The sequence below is a fragment of the Myotis daubentonii genome, chromosome 5, assembly GCF_963259705.1.
Source record: "Myotis daubentonii chromosome 5, mMyoDau2.1, whole genome shotgun sequence".
Classification (NCBI taxonomy): domain Eukaryota; kingdom Metazoa; phylum Chordata; class Mammalia; order Chiroptera; family Vespertilionidae; genus Myotis; species Myotis daubentonii.
Genome location: NC_081844.1, coordinates 108,869,062 through 108,884,697, shown reverse-complemented (window position 1 = coordinate 108,884,697; position 15,636 = coordinate 108,869,062). Strand labels below are relative to the sequence as shown.

The 15,636-nt window shown below is 62.8% G+C and overlaps 1 protein-coding gene across 6 annotated transcripts in view; it reads left to right on the top strand.

Moving 5' to 3' along the window:
- GRID2IP (Grid2 interacting protein) overlaps positions 1-13,148 on the top strand; it is a 30,519-nt gene extending 17,371 nt beyond the window's left edge. For 2 of the 6 annotated variants that reach the window (XM_059699322.1, XM_059699320.1), the window contains 15 exons: positions 1,041-1,195; positions 2,518-2,670; positions 2,880-2,977; positions 3,590-3,707; positions 5,231-5,586; positions 6,205-6,624; positions 7,092-7,179; positions 7,705-7,782; positions 8,209-8,405; positions 9,111-9,266; positions 9,440-9,526; positions 10,566-10,695; positions 10,776-10,894; positions 11,525-11,689; positions 11,913-13,148. In XM_059699322.1, the coding sequence (XP_059555305.1) occupies positions 1,041-1,195; positions 2,518-2,670; positions 2,880-2,977; positions 3,590-3,707; positions 5,231-5,586; positions 6,205-6,624; positions 7,092-7,179; positions 7,705-7,782; positions 8,209-8,405; positions 9,111-9,266; positions 9,440-9,526; positions 10,566-10,695; positions 10,776-10,894; positions 11,525-11,689; positions 11,913-11,984 (2,392 nt within the window). In that variant the 3' untranslated portion in view covers positions 11,985-13,148. Of the gene's footprint in view, positions 1-1,040; positions 1,196-2,514; positions 2,671-2,876; positions 2,978-3,589; positions 3,708-5,230; positions 5,587-6,204; positions 6,625-7,091; positions 7,180-7,704; positions 7,783-8,208; positions 8,406-9,110; positions 9,267-9,439; positions 9,527-10,565; positions 10,696-10,775; positions 10,895-11,524; positions 11,690-11,912 lie in introns of all 6 variants that reach the window. The other 4 variants (XM_059699321.1, XM_059699318.1, XM_059699319.1 and 1 more) reach the window with 3 other exon arrangements.
- The last annotated feature ends 2,488 nt before the right edge of the window (positions 13,149-15,636 follow it).

Below are 15,636 nucleotides of genomic sequence, written 5' to 3'. Positions count from 1 at the left end.
TTTTTGTTTTATTGGGCTTTTTGTTCTTGTGGATTTGCAGGAGTTCTGTGTATATGTGAGGTACTGGTTCCTTGTTGGTTTTGAATATTGTCCCTATCACCTCCCATTTGCCACTTCTGTTAGTATTGACATTTTACGAAGTCCTTCCTTGCCTCTAGTGGTTCTCAACCTTCTTAATGCTGCGACCCTTTAATACAGTTCCTCATGTGGTGACCCCCAACCATAAAATTATTTTCGTTGCTACTTCATAACTAATTTTGCTACTGTTATGAATCGTCATGTAAATATCTGATATGCAGGATGTATTTTCAGGGGTCGCGACCCACAGGTTGAGAACCATTGCAGCTCAAGAGATGTTTTCCTGCTTTCTCTTCTGCTAAGTTTAGAATGGTATCTTCACGCTTCGGTTTTTACCCACCTGGAGTTCATCTTTATGCCAGGTCCTGTGTGAGGACACAGTTTTACTTTTTCCACATAATGCAGAGGTCAGCACACTATTTCTGTGAGGGGCTGGAGAGTCAATATTTCAGGCTTTTGGGGCCATACAGTCTGCATTGAAACTATTCAACTCCACTGTGGTAGCTTGCAAACAGCCATAGACAATCTGTAAGCAAACAGGCAGGCCTTGTTCCAATAGAACTTGCTTCACAAACACAGATTTGGGCCCACAGGCCGTCAATTGCTGATCCCCGGCTCAGTGGCTCGGCTTTCCCAATGCACGCCATGCATTCCAACCTTCACAACAGCTCTGGGCAAGAGGTGTCATTTTTATCCCCATTTCACAGATGAGGAAACTGAGGCAGAGAGCTAAGTAACCTGAGAAAGGTCACTTGGCTGGTACGTGGTGGAGGCAGGACTTGAATCTGGGCAGTTGTCCCCAGGCCTGCCTTCCCACCCAGCTCTCTGTCTTGGCAGTGGGAAGGGGGGCAGGGCAGGAGCCCGAACTCTGTGGCCTGGAAGTGCCCCCCTTATCCGTCCCCACCCCATTCCCTAAGGTGAGGCCCTGAGTAGTGAACCCCTGGCTCCTGCGCCTCCCCCAGGAACATCGACACCCTCATCGTCGACCTCTACCCGGTGCTGGACACGCCCGCCAAGCAGGTGCTCTGGCAGTTCGTCTACCAGCTGCTGACTTACGAGGAGCAGGAGCTCTGCCATGAGAAGATCGCATGTTTCCTGGGCTACACCGCCATGACCGGTGAGCAGCCCTCCCCCCAGCCTGCCCCCCTGCCCCATCAGGTGAGCAGCCCTCCCCAAGCCCCACCCCCTGCCCCATCAGGTGAGCAGCCCTCCCCCCAGCCCCGCCCCCTGCCCCATCAGGTGAGCAGCCCTTCCCCAGCCCCGCCCCCTGCCCCACCAGGTGAGCAGCCCCTACCCCACCCAGGCACCTGTTCTCACCTGCTAGGTACAGTGGGGCCTTGACTTACGAGTGTCCCGACTAACGAGTTTTTCAAGATATGAGCCATCTCTCGGCCGATTTTTTGCTTTGAGTTGCGAGCTAAAATTCGGGTTATGAGCCAGCTTCAGATACCCCACCGCTAGTTGGCGCAGCGAACGTCACAGTGAACACCACAACATCAGCCCAGCATCACGTGTCTCACTCGTTCTCAATTGATTTGACATACGAGTGATTTGAGTTATGAGCTCCGTCACGGAACGAATTAAATTCGTAAGTCAAGGCCCCACTGTATTAGAGAGGACCTGGGCCCCCCACACACAGATGTGCCCACGTGCCACGCTGATACCCAACACACACAGCTGGCTCCACGCTTGGCCTCACGGATGTGCCTTCCCAGCTTTAAGGAGCAAATGCAGCCTTAGACCCCCCCCCCCCCCAGCTCACCACCTGTGTCTCGGTGGCTGTGTGGCACCTCAGGAAGCGTGTCACAGATTGAGAAGCGCGTGTGGCCGCTGTTTGCAGACCCGGATTGTGGGCGTGCAGCTGGGTCACACCTGGCTGGGCACAGACACCAGTCAGTGCCCGTGAGCCCACGACACCATGCACTTCATTGTTTCAGCCACGGGATGCAAATCCTGGGCCTTTGTTTTAGCCGCTCTGCCCCTGCTGGTCCCAGCCTGCAGCTCCACGTGCTGGCCCTCATGTGCCCACCAGCCCTAGTCCCAGGGGCACACCGTGAGCAGGGGGAGGGGCCAGGGTTTTAGCAAGAAACGGGGTGCAGGTGTCTCACACATCTGCCTAGACCTGGAACCTTCCTTCCCACCCCGTCAGTCCCTAAGGCAGCAGTGCTAGGAGGTGAGGCCTTGATGATGGGGCCCTAGGCTCGTTTCATGAGAAAAGGCCCTGTGGCCACCTCCCCCCTCCATTCTCAGGCTGGCGCCATCCCTGCTCCTGTCCTGGCACCGCTCTCTCACCCCAGGCTTCCCCTCCATAGCTGTTCTAGAGCCAGGCAGGGCTGGGGCACAGACTGGCACAGCTGCTGCCCTCGCCCTCCCTGTGTTTGGCTGCTCCTCGTCTGGCTGAGGGGCAAGGGCCCACCTCCCCTTCGTGTCCCACAGCAGAGACGGAGCCGGAGCTGGACCTGGAGCCGGAGCTGGACCTGGAGCCGGAGCCGGAGCCGGTGCCCGAGCCCCAGCCGCGGAGCTCCCTGCGGGCCTCCTCCATGTGCCGCCGCAGCCTGCGGTCCCAGGGCCTGGAGGCCGGCCTCGCCTGCGGTAGGCCCAGGGCCAGACCCAGCAGCAGGAGAGGGTTCGAGGGCGAGGCCTGGGCTGTTTCCCCACCTGCAAGTGAGAAACCCCGGGACCCAGGCTGAGCGGCGGCCGTCCTGGGCTGCAGGGCTAGCGGGTAGCGGGTTCTTTCTCCTGGGCCCCCTCGTCTGGCTGGTGCCTGACTCTGCCCTCCTCCTGCCCCCGACTCCCAGCAGGTCCCAGTGACTGCCCTGAGGTGCCTCTTCCTCTGATCCCGGGCGAGCGCCAGGCAGGCGACGGCACATCCCTCCCCGAGACCCCCAACCCCAAGATGGTGAGACCTCTGTGCCCGCCTGGTGGTGTCGTGGGGGGCCGGGGCAGATCCCTGCTTCTTTTTTTCAGTTTTTATTTATTTGTTTGTTTTAAAATATATTTTTATTGATTTCAGAAAGGAAGGGAGAGGGAGAGAGAGATAGAAACATCAGTGATGAGAGAGAATCATTGACCGGCTGCCTCCTGCACTCCCCCTACTGGGGATCAAGCCCCCAACCTGGCATGTGCCCTGACCGGAATTGAACTGGGACCCTTAAGTCTGCAGGCCGACGCTCTATCCACTGAGCCAAGCCAGCTAGGGCTCTTTCTTTTGTTAAAATGTATTTTTATTGATTTCAGAGAGGAAGGGAGAGGGAGAGTTAGAAATGTGAATGATGAGAGAGAATCATGGATTGGCTGCCTCCTACACGAGGATCGAGCTCGCAACCCGGGCATGTGCCCTGACCGGGAATTGAACCATGACCTCCAGGTTCATAGGTCGACGCTCAACCACTGAGCCACACTGGCCCGGCAGATCCCTGCTTCTCGGACCACCCAGGCCTGGCCCGCGAGGCCACCTGAGGGTCACGTGGGGGAGGGAGGGTGCTGGACTCTCCCGCCTCCTTGTCCGCAGATGTCGGCTGTGTATGCGGAGCTGGAGTCCAGGCTAAGCAGCAACTTCGGAGGGAGGAGGGGGTCCACCTCCAGATCCCGAGCCTCCCCCCCAGCGCCCAGCCCGGCCGGCACAGCAGGTAGGCGCTCCGCCGCCCGCTCCTGAGGGCAGCACGGGCTCTACCCACCCGGCTGGCTGGGTGCTGGCCCGCCTCCAGGCCCAACCCTGGAGCCCCCTCTCTGCTCCATGGCCATGGGCTTGAGTTCCGGGACCACAGCAGCCTCCACGGCGAGGGGCCATCAAGGTCAGGGTTGTCTTTGTCCCTCCGCGTCCCCTCTGAGCCTCACCCCTGCTGTGGATCTAGAAAAGCAGAGGCCTGCCCCCAAAGGAGCCCCGGCCAGCACGTGGCTGCTGGGTAACAGGTAAGAGCGGCCTCGCTCTGGGAACCGCACAGCCGGAAAGGTGGTTGCTCACAGGACACACACACACACACACACACACTCATACACTCACTCACACACACACACACTCACACACACACACACTCACACACACACACTCTCTCACACACACTCACACGCACACACACACTCACACACACACTCATACACTCACTCACACACACTAACACACACACACACTCATACACTCACTCACACACACTAACACTCACACACACACTCACACACACTCACACACACATGCACACACACACACTCATACACTCACTCACACACACTAACACTCACACACACACACTCATACACTCACTCACACACACTAACACACACACACTTTCACACACACTCACACACACACTCATACACTCAATCACACACACTCTAACACTCTCACACACACACACACACACTCATACACTCAATCACACACACTCTAACACTCTCACACACACACACTTTCACACACACTCACACACACACTCATTCACTCACACACACTAACACTCACACACACACACTTTCACACACACACTCACACACACTCACACACATAATCATACACTCAATCACACACACACTCTAACACTCTCACACACTCACACACACACACACACTCATACACTCAATCACACACACACTCTAACACTCTCACACACACACTCTCACGCACTCACACACACACACACTCTCACACACACTCGCACACTCACACACACACTCGCACACACTGTCACACACACTCACACTCACACACTCACACTCTTGCACACACTCACACACACACACATACACACACACACATGATAACTCTGCTGAAGTGCAGAAGGCAGGACCCCTGGCGACGCTCCTGGGAGCCGAGGGCCTGCGGGTGTGGGAGGTGCCCATGACCCTGGGTCCGGGCCTGGAGAAGGCTCCTTGGCCCTCGGAGCTGTGTGCAGTGGGGCCCAGTGGCACCCCGGTGTCACTCCCAGGAGGCCCTGGGTCTGTCCTGTCCTAGGCAGTGCCCCCACCTCGAACCTTCGGTCCCCCTCAGGGAAGAGCAGGGGGAGCGGGGTCCCACGGTTTTTCTGTGCCGTGTCCAGAGAGGGAAAGGAAGGTCCCAGGGACACACAGCAACCTGCCCCGGGCCCTCCCCTCCAGCCTGCACTGGAGCCCAGGCACTGAGTGAAGCTGGGTCCTCACGCGCCCTCCCCCACCCCAGGGCCCAGGACCCTGTCCGGCATCTCCTGGCCCAGCGAGCGGCTCCGGCCCTCCCCCTGCTACTACCCGCTGTGCTCCGAGGGCCCGGCCTCCCCCAGCAGCTCCGAGTCCCACCCCTACGCCAGCCTGGACAGCAGCAGGGCGCCCTCCCCGCAGCCAGGCCCCGGGTCCCTGCACCCCGACAGCCCCCCCAGCCCGGACCTGGGCCGCCAGCCCAGCCGCAGGAAGCTCTTCACCGCCTCCGGGCCCGCGCGGAGCCGGGACACCGACCGCTTCCTGGACGCCCTGAGCGAGCAGCTGGGCCCGCGGGTCACCATGGTGGACGACTTCCTGAGCCCCGAGAACGACTACGAGGAGGTGAGCGTGGGGGGAGGAGGCCCGGGGGCGGGGGTGAAGGGGTGTCTCCAAGGGGAGCAGGGTCCCTGAGGCCTGCAAGAGCCCGCTGCCCTGGGTCCTGTCCCAAGCCACCCCCCCCACACCCCCCCCCGCCCTGGCTTGAGCTAGCCCACCCTTAAAAAACAAACAAACACATTTTAATTGATTTCAGAGAGGAAGGGAGAGGGAGAGAGAGAGCTAGAACATCAATGATGAGCGAATCATGGATCGGCTGCCTCCTGCACGCCCCACACTGGGCATCGAGCCCGCGTCCCGGGCATGTGCCCTGACTGGACTTGAACCCGGGACCCCTGAGCCAAACGGGCCAGGGCTATCCCACCCTTTGATTCAAGTATGACACTCAGTACATACCCGAGGCTGCACATAGGCCTGGTCTCCGGTTACCTCCTCCTGTGCTAGGCTCCCCCCAACACACACACTGTCAGGCCACCCCTCCCTCCGCCTCAGGCTTCCCACCAGCCCAGCCCATCCTTGTCCCTGGGCTGTCCCATCCCCTGCCCAGGCTGCCCACGCTGCTTGCCCCTTGCTCCGCTGTCCCGGGCCCAGCCCGGTCCCCCTCACCTGCCCTGTCCCCATCAGATGAGCTTCCATGAGGACGACCAGGGCAGCTTTGTCACCAACGAGCGGAGCAGCGCCAGCGAGTGCATCAGCAGCAGCGAGGAGGGCAGCTCCCTCACCTACTCCTCCATGTCGGACCACATCCCCCCGCCCCCGCTCAGCCCCCCGCCGCCGCCACCCCTGCCCTTCCACGACCCCAAGCCCAGCTCCCGCACCCCGGACGGTCCCCGGGGTCCCACTCAGACTCTGGCCAAGCCCCTCACCCAACTCAGCCACCCGGTCCCTCCACCGCCCCCGCCACCCCTGCCCCCACCCGTGCCCTGTGCCCCCCCCATGCTGTCCCGGGGCCTGGGCCACCGCCGCAGCGAGACCAGCCACATGAGCGTCAAGCGCCTTCGGTGGGAGCAGGTGGAGAACTCGGAGGGCACCATCTGGGGTCAGGTAGGCAGCCTGAGGCCCCGGGGCCATGTGCAGGGGGGTGGCCTGGGCAGCAGCATTGAGGACGAGGCCCTGTCCAGCGTCTAGCCAACCCCCCCGCCCCCCGGCATTTCCCTGGCTCCGTTTCCCGGCATCAGGGACACGGGGCAGCTCACTCCCTGCAAAGGACACCTCAAAGCAGGGCCAGACCCCTCAGCCACCTTGAAGACCCCCTGGGGGCTCTGGCCCCTTTGCAGCCCTGCAGCCCCACCCCACACAGTGCAAGCCTCTGCTGGGGGTTCCAGGCGAGCGTGTGATTGGCCAGCAGAGGAGCGGCTCGCACCTGAGAGCGGGTGATGTGGCTTCTCTGCAGGCCGCCCTGGGTTTATCCCAGCGCCCGAGGGGGCTCTCCCTGCGGGGGGGTGGGGGCTGGGGGGGGCAGCAGCCCAGCTGCCGGACTCCTTCTCACTGCAAGCCGCCCTCCCTTGCAGTTGGGGGAGGACTCTGACTATGATAAGCTGAGTGACATGGTGAAATACCTCGACCTGGAGCTCCACTTCGGCACCCAGAAACCGGCTAGTGAGTGGCCTGAGGGCCCCGGGGGTCCCCCATCCCAGGGTCGCAGTGGCAACCCACCCACTGCCCTCGGGGACAGCCCAGGGCTCTGAGCCCCCGAGGACTGCACTGGTCCGTTCACTCACTGTGTCCCAGCCCCTCCCCTTGCCCTCTCTGTGCCCCTCCCTGTAGTTGTTGGGGGGGTGGGGAGGGGGTTGCAGGGATCCAGGGATCCTGTGTGGACAGTGGTCCCCGGATGGCAGAGAAAGGCCGTGTCCACCCAGGAGGCATCTGCAAGTCCCAGAGGGGTTGGTCCCCTCACCCGGGCAGCTCAGTCCCGCCAGGCGGGCAGAGAGGACGGGAGGGACGCGCCGTGCATGCTGAGTGCTAGGCTGGGCCCGAGAGTGCACAAGTGGGGCCCAGAGCTGATTCGGTCTTGGCCACGGAAAGGGGGCGCCTGGGCGGTGGGGGTGGCCACCCCCCCCCCCCCGCGTCCTCTCACAGCAGCCTTGCCTGGACTCCCTCGCTCAACCGTCATTTCCCTCCCAGAGCCCGTGCCCAGGCCCGAGCCCTTCAGGAAGAGGGAGGTGGTGGAGGTCCTGTCCCACAAGAAGGCCTACAACACCTGTGAGGGGCGGGGGCCCCGGGCTGCGGGGGGCAGGGGGCGGCCGCCCTGACGGGAAACAGAAATTAGGCTGTAACCCCCTTCCCAGCCCCCCCCCGTTCCCCCCCCCCATACTCCTGCCATCCAGCGGGGCAGAGGCCCCTCCCAGCTCCCACATCCTGCCAGGTCCCCCCTGGGTAGGTACGGACCGGCCCCCCCATAGGTCCGCCCTCTTGTTGGCCGGGTTCTGGTCCCGCTTCCAGGCCCCTTCCTAGGTTCCTTGGCCCCATCGCCAGGCCCGCTCAGCTCCAGATCTCTCTCCCGGAGAACCCCGCCTTGCCCACCTCTCCCGGCTCCTGCCCGCCCTGGTCCTCCCCCCACCCCCGGGCCCACCCAGCAGCTCAGGCGGATGTCCAGGCCCCGCCCGGCTCACCCGAGCGCCCCCGCAGCCATCCTGCTGGCGCACCTGAAGCTGAGCCCGGCCGAGCTGCGGCAGGTGCTGATGAGCATGGAGCCGGGGCGGCTGGAGCCCGCGCACCTGGCGCAGCTGCTGCTCTTCGCGCCGGACGCCGACGAGGAGCTGCGCTACCAGGCCTTCCGCGAGGCGCCCGGCCGCCTCAGCGAGCCCGACCAGTTCGTCCTGCAGGTGCGCCGCCCGCTCCATCCCGGCTTCCCGAAGTCCGGGGGGCCGTCGGTCCTGCTCCACATGCGCCCCCACGCTCACACCTCTGAGTACCAGTTTATACCTTTCTTTTCTTTCTTTTTTTAAAAAAATATATTGAGAGGAAGGGAGAGAGAGATAGAAAATCAATGATGAGAGAGAAGCATTGATCAGCTGCCTCTTGCACGAAGAGGGGATGGAGCCCACAACCCGGGCATGTGCTCTGACCATGACCTCCTGGTTCATAGGTTGCAGGGCAACCAGCCAATTTACACCTTTATGAGCCAGCTCCATTGGGCTCCAGCTAGATGGGATACCCGTGACCCTAGGGCAGTGGTCGGCAAACTGCGGCTCCGCAAACCACGGCTTGCGAGCCACATGCGGCTCTTTGGCCCCTTGAGTGTGACTCTTCCACAAAATACTGACTTCTGCGCATGGACCACGAAGTTTCAATCGCACTGTATGTGCACGCCCGCACGTGGTATTTTGTGGAAGAGCCACATTCAAGGGGCCAAAGAGCCGCATGTGGCTCACAAGCCGCGCTTTGCCCACCATGGCCCTAGGGGCCCGGCTTACTGTCCTAAGGGAACACCTGGCCCCGCAGCCAGCCGGGACCCCAGGCTGCGATGGGGCGGTGGTTCTCCTGGCGGTGCCGGCCGATGGATGACTCCGGCCCGGCCTTCGCGGCAGATGCTGTCGGTTCCGGATTACAAAACCCGCCTGCGCAGCCTCCACTTCCAGGCCACGCTGCAGGAGAAGACGGAGGAGATCCAGGCCAGCCTGGAGTGCCTGCGCCAGGCCTCCCTGGAGCTCAAGAACAGCCGAAAGCTCGCCAAGATCCTGGAGGTCAGCGCGCACCCCCCCCACCCCGTCACCGATCTGCCCCTCTGCCCCTGGGGCTCCCGCCATGGGCCAGGGGTGAGGGCCAGGGGCTGAGGGCCAGGGGGTGAGGGCCAGGGGCTGAGGGCCAGGGGGTGAGGGGTGGAGGAGCACCTGCCCGCCCACCTTCCTTTCCACAGTTCGTGTTGGCCATGGGCAACTATCTCAACGACGGACAGCCCAAAACCAACAAGACCACAGGCTTCAAAATCAACTTCCTGACGGAGGTGAGGGGCTTGTCTTGCTCTGCCATTGAGGGCGGGCGGGGGGGCATGGGGGGCAGGGGGGCAGGGCGGGGGGGGCAGGGCGGCCGCAGAGCAGAGGAGGGAACATCAGCACCCAGGGGGCCTTTCCCAGGAGGAGCCGCGGCCGCCCAGGGGCCAGGATGTGACTGCGGCAAAGGTTGGGGGGAGGGAGGGTGCTGCTCCATGCCAAGCCTCCAGGTCTGGAACTATGTGGGGGGGATCAGGGAGGGGAGACTCCAAGTGGAAGGGGAGCGCCCACCTGGCAGGTTCTGTACCCCCAACAGCTCCCACACTGTCAGCCCAGCCACCCCACCCCAAGATCTGGGATCAGAAACATGAGTACCCAGCCCTCCCCCCAGTGTTCCTGGGAGGTCTCCCCAGGGAGCCTTTTGCCGTTTAACAAAAGAGGAAGAAAAACTCCACTTGCAGGTAGAAATGGTTTAGGCCAGTGGTCGGCAAACTGCGGCCCCTTGAGTGTGGCTCTTCCACAAAACACCACGTGCGGGCGCGCACGTACAGTGCGACTGAAACTTCGTGGCCACACGCAAGGGGCCAAAGAGCCGCATGTGGCTCTCGAGCCGTGGCTTGCCAACCACTGGTTTAGGATGTCTGAGGCTCAGCAGGGCCACAGACGCTTCGGAAAACCACAAGAGGGCAGGCCTGGGAGTGATGCTCCCCGCCCCCTCGCACCCCCCCAACCCGGGGAGTCAGGGAGGCTTGGGCTCTGCCTGCTGACAAGGCAAATGCTCAAGGACAGAGAAACCTGGGGCCTGCCTCTCCCTGCCTGGTTCCCGGGACCCCAGAGAGTTGGGCAGGGAACCTCCAGGCTCCCGGAGGGCCTGTGGCACCCCAGCAGGTAAGACCCCGGAGGACGGAACACAGCAGTGGGGTTCTGAGTGTCGGAGTCGCGCTGAGGGCAGGGACTGAGGCGGGTCTGAGAGAAGCCGGGCTGGGATGCCTGGTCCCGCGTGGTCAGCAAGCTGACGGGCCTGAGGAGGGTGTGTGTTGGGGTCACTCGCAGCTGAACTCCACCAAGACCGTGGACGGGAAGCTCACCTTCCTGCACATCCTCGCCAAATCGCTGAGCCAGCACTTCCCCGAGCTCCTGGGCTTCGCGCAGGACCTGCCCACGGTGCCCCTGGCGGCCAAAGGTAGGCTGGGCGGTGGGTGGGAGGCGGGCCCTGCCGCTGGGTGGGCGTGTGGCCCCACGAGGCCCTGACACCCCCTGCAGTGAACCAGCGGGCTCTGACCGGCGACCTGGACGACCTGCACGGCACCGTCCGCGAGATCCAGGCTGCCTGCCAGAGCACGGCCCCCTCCAGTGAGGACAAGTTTGCCGCCGTCATGACGGTATCCTCCGGGCAGCCTGGCCCAGTGGCCCAGGGGGCCCAGGGTAGTAGGGGGCCCTCGGGGGGAGCTGGCTCCGGCTCCGGTGACCACCGTCTCCCCACAGAGGTTCTGGCAGAGGCTGCTGTGTGTCCCGGGTGCTGCAAGAGGGTCCATCCTGGGCTGTTTAGAAGCCAAGCACGTGGGCCAAGGCTGTGCGCCCCTCGTCCTAGGCTCTTGTTCCAGGTCCTGGACCCAGGAGAGCGCGGACCTAAGTTACCAGATAAAGAAAGAGGCTTGTCGGGTCTGGGCCAGCCCCAGGCAGTCGGGAGAGAGGGACATTCCCACTGGGCACAGAGAGTGACAAATGCCATAGAAAGAGAGGGAGGGGGGCAGGCCTGGGGAGGGCAGGGGCCACTCCCGGGAATGGCTGGAAAGAGGGGTAGTGCCACCTGAGCAGAGCTGTCCGGGGGGATATGGGGGGCGGGGGGGGGATAGCGCTGCTGGACAGAGGAGCGAGGGAAAGGACCCGGCAGGACAGGTGGGGCAGGGCTCAGGACTAGTTCAGGGGCACAGGCCTGGAGCGCGGGCGGGCGGCCGGGCTGTGTCTGGGGGCCCCGGCAGGTGGGCAGTTTCCTGAGCAGAGGCCCCCAGTCCTTCCTGGAGACGGCGCAGCCGGCGCTGCGGGCGCTGGACGGGCTGCAGCGAGAGGCCGTGGAGGAGCTGGGCAAGGCGCTGGCTTTCTTCGGGGAGGACTCCAAAGCCACCACCTCCGAGGCCTTCTTCGGCATCTTCGCGGAGTTCATGAGCAAGTTCGAGGTGAGCCGGCCCCCGGGAGGGGCAGGGCCGGCGGTCAACAGAGGGAGGGGGTCTTCTGTGACGCGGGGTGTTGGGAAAGCCCCCCAGTGAGTGCCCCCGCCCCCCGGGGAGGGGTGTAGGCCTCTGCTTTGCTCGGTGCTGAAGTTGGCCAGGCAGGTGTTGGGTGAAGGGCTGGGGGCTCCCGGAACCACCGACAAACCCTCCCCCCGCTCCTCCCCCGCAGCGGGCCCTCGGCGACCTGCAGGCCGGGGAGGGTGCCCGCAGCTCGGGCATGGCTTCGCCCCTGGCCTGGTGACAGCGCGCCCGCGCCCCCTTCGGCCTGGGTGTGGAGAGGAACACCAGAGGCTGCGGCCTCGGCCCGGGAGCCTCGCCCACCCCTTGGACCCCTCCCGCCTGGGACCTCGGGCTGCTGTGCCCACGGAGCCCACGTCTCCAGCTACCTCAGCACTGAGCGTCAGCCACTGCGAAGGTCGGGGTTCTGCGGGACCCCATCTCCCGGCCGAGCCCCAGCCCTGAGTGCCGGAGTGCAGGAGCCACCGTGCACACTCGCAGGGAAGGTGACCCCGGGAGGGCCGCCATCGCTCCCTGGCCTGGCTGTGCCCCGGTTCCGCGGGCCCCCTGCACCTCACGCCACCTGGCCCCCAGGCAGGCCAGCAAGGGCTGCCGCCCAAACCCTCGGGACGGAGGGGACTCGGGTGGGGGGCTGCAACCTGCACGTGAATTGCGAGTGGCCAGGGCCCTGGCGGCCTCTGCTGTCTGCTCCTCCATGGCTTGGCTCCCACCGGGCCCTGGGGGTCGTCATCGGGGGGCACAGACCTCCTGGACCCGAACCCTGGAGAGGGAGGCAGAGGCCCTTGAGCAAGCCACCCCCAGGCACTGTGAGCTGCAGGCCCCTCTCCCAGCCGGGCCTCAGGGCTGCTGGAAGCTGGAGGAAAAAGCACTTGGCGGTGCCCAGAGGTGGGCGGGGGCGGGGGGTGGGAGGGAGGAGAGAGCAGGGAGAAACAGCGAAAGGCTGGGCAAGGAAGATCCGCTATGCTGGGCGGCAGCATTGAGGCTTTATCTGGGGGGCGGACGTCCCTCAGTTTCCAAGCAGTCGGGCAGCGGGATGGGTGTCAGAGGCAGGGCGGAGAGACGGAGACGACCGGGTGCCGCCTGGACAGGACGTGGTGGCTGACGGATGGGTCTGTGATGGTCCCTGGAACGGGTGCCATGAGGAAAGCAGGCTTCGGGGGGAGGGACACCATCTCAGACTTTCCGGGATCCCAGCAGCTGTACTTGAGTCTGGAGCTACCGGGGCGCAGGGGTGCGCGGGCGGGACGGCGTGTTGACTTCTGTCCGGGCTCCAGGTGGCAGGCCCTGGCCTCGGGCAGCTCCCTGTCGCCTCTCTCCTCAACCTTCTCCCAGGGACTCTGAGCCGGGCTCTAGGCCCGTCCCTCGGAGCCACCCCCCCCCCCCCCCCCCCCCCGCTGAGGCCGCAGAGATGGGGACCGGCCCTCCTTGTGATTTCTGACCCTTCCCGTCCGCCAGGCTCCCAGCCCCTCTGAGGCCATGGGTGTTCTTTTCTTCGTCTGGTTCCCCTTCGGTAGCCACCACGTAGGAATCTCTAAACCGAAAGGCGTATCCCAGGGCGGGCGGACGGAGCCAGAGGTGGCCGGTGGCGCATTCTCCCCAGCCGCTCGCGCTGGGTGACTTCCACGCCTTCCCACAGCTGCGTCTGGGAAGCGCGGCAGGAGGCCAGCGCAGGCCCACAGGAGATCGCAGAGAATAGAGACTCCCCCAGGCCAGGCACGGGGCGACCTGCAGCTCGGGAGCCCGTGTGGCATTTCCCTGCGAGTTAGAAACGTGTGGCAGATGCAGCCCCAGGCCAGGGAGCACAGCTTCACCTGCCGCCATCGGTCACCTATTGGCCACACATGCCATGGAACCAGCTGTCCTGAAACTCAGCTGCTGCCCTGGCTGGTTCGGCTCAGTGAGTAGAGTGTCGGTCTGCGGACCGAGGGTCCTGGGTTCCATCTGGTCAAAGGCCCATACCTTGATTGCAGGCTCCTCCCCGGCCCTGGTCTGGGCATGTGCAGGAGGCAACCAATTCATGTGTCTCTCACATCCATGTTTCTCTCTCTCTGGCTCTCCCTTCCACTCCCTCTAAAAATCAATGGGAAAGTATCCTCAGCTGAGGATCAACAACAACAAAACAAAAACCTCAGTCGCTTAAAACAGCAGCCACTTACTGCTCTGAGCTGGGCCGCGGACTCACTCGTGTGTGTGCGGTCATCTGGGGTCAGCTTGGCAGCCCCACAGGGCGCCCTCCCAGGCCCGGGGCGGTCCTGGGACAGCTGGGTGCTTTCGTGTGGCCTCTCGTCCTCCAGCCGGATGGCCAGGATGGTTCCCAGGGTGGAGGCAGCGGTCCGAGCGACAAGCAAAGGCCCAGATGTCCCCTGGTGGCCTGAGCTCTGGACTGGCATACTGTCCCTCCTACCACAGTCTCCTCAACGCAAGTGACAAAGCCAGCCCGAGGCCTGGGGGAAGGGAAGGACACTCCATGCTTGGTGAGAGATGCTGTGAAGGCACACTGAGGGGATCCAGGGAGGGTAAGAAGCAGGGCCATTCTTGCAATCGATGCACCGCACGCCCCCTTGGCCGGGCACCTGCTTCAGATCCCAGCCTCCTTAACGCCTCTGCGCCCCTGGCCCCGCCTGGACCCAGCACGGCTCTCGTGACCCCTCTATCCCTTGTCCTCCAGGTGGCATGCTTCCCACTCCCACTTACCTAGGCACCCTGCGTGCCCTGTCGCCTCTGCACACACACTCAACCCAGGGGGCAGCAGTGGCCCGCGCCTGCCTGGAAATCAGTGTCCCCTCTGCTGGGGGGAGCGCCCTGGTTTTCCTTTGGGAAATGACCCCTCCCCTACTCCATGCCCTGGAGCAGTGCCGGATAAGGATGGTCTCGTGACTCTGGCCTGGTGGCTCAGGGCCAATTCAAGACTGAAGTTAGAACTGTTTGGAAGGGAGGGTTTCTGTCTTCGGGGTGAACCGCTGGGCACAGAGAGGGTGGAAGCCTGGGGGAGCGTTCAGGACCTACCCCTGCAGTGCACCTGCCCGGGTGGAAAGCCAAGGCCGGAGAGCAGAAGAGAGATCACGCCATACATCTCTTTGTCGCTGGATCCAACCATGCCTGAAGCAGGATCTGGACGTGTCACTTTCCAAGACAATTTGTAAACCTCCCCCACCCCCTCCATTTGTAAATTCTTAACTTTTATTTTAAATTTCTGGCTTAGGCTGGTGTGAATGGGTCCTGTCCCTTGCAACACAGAGTGTTGACTAATACACCCGCCAGCAGGTGGTTGTAGATATTCAGCCTTTTAATGTTCTCAGCGAATTCTTCCTTCATAAATGCATTTGCCAATACCTTTGGGCTGCCTCCTGTGTGCCGGGGGTAATGCTGGGTGCACACGTCTTAGGGGTCAGCCTCTCGGAGTTTGGTTTCCTAGGGTTGTATTTCATGGTGGTTCTACACTAAGTCAGTACAAAGCCCGATACGTGTGCCAATATGTGCACCCTATCCCCCACCAACTCCTCACCCAATAACATGGTGGGGATCTATGTTCTCCTTGTGCTGGAGGCTGGACGTCCATGATCAAGCTGGAGGCCGGCTTGGTTTTTCCTGAGGCTCTTCTCCAAGGCTTGCAGGTGGCCCCCTCCTCCTAGAGCCCTCACATGACCTTTTCTCCGTGTGTGTGCATCCCTGTGTGTCTTCCTCTTCTAAGGGCACTAATTACATTGGTTTAGGGCCTCACCCATGTGACCTCACCTACCCTTGATTACCACCTTAAAGACCCCATCTCCAAATGCAGTCATATTCTGAGGTGCTGTGGGTTAGAACTTCAACATTTGAATTTGGGGAGGGGACACGACTTAGCTCATCACACTCCCTTATCAGGGGCCAAGGGT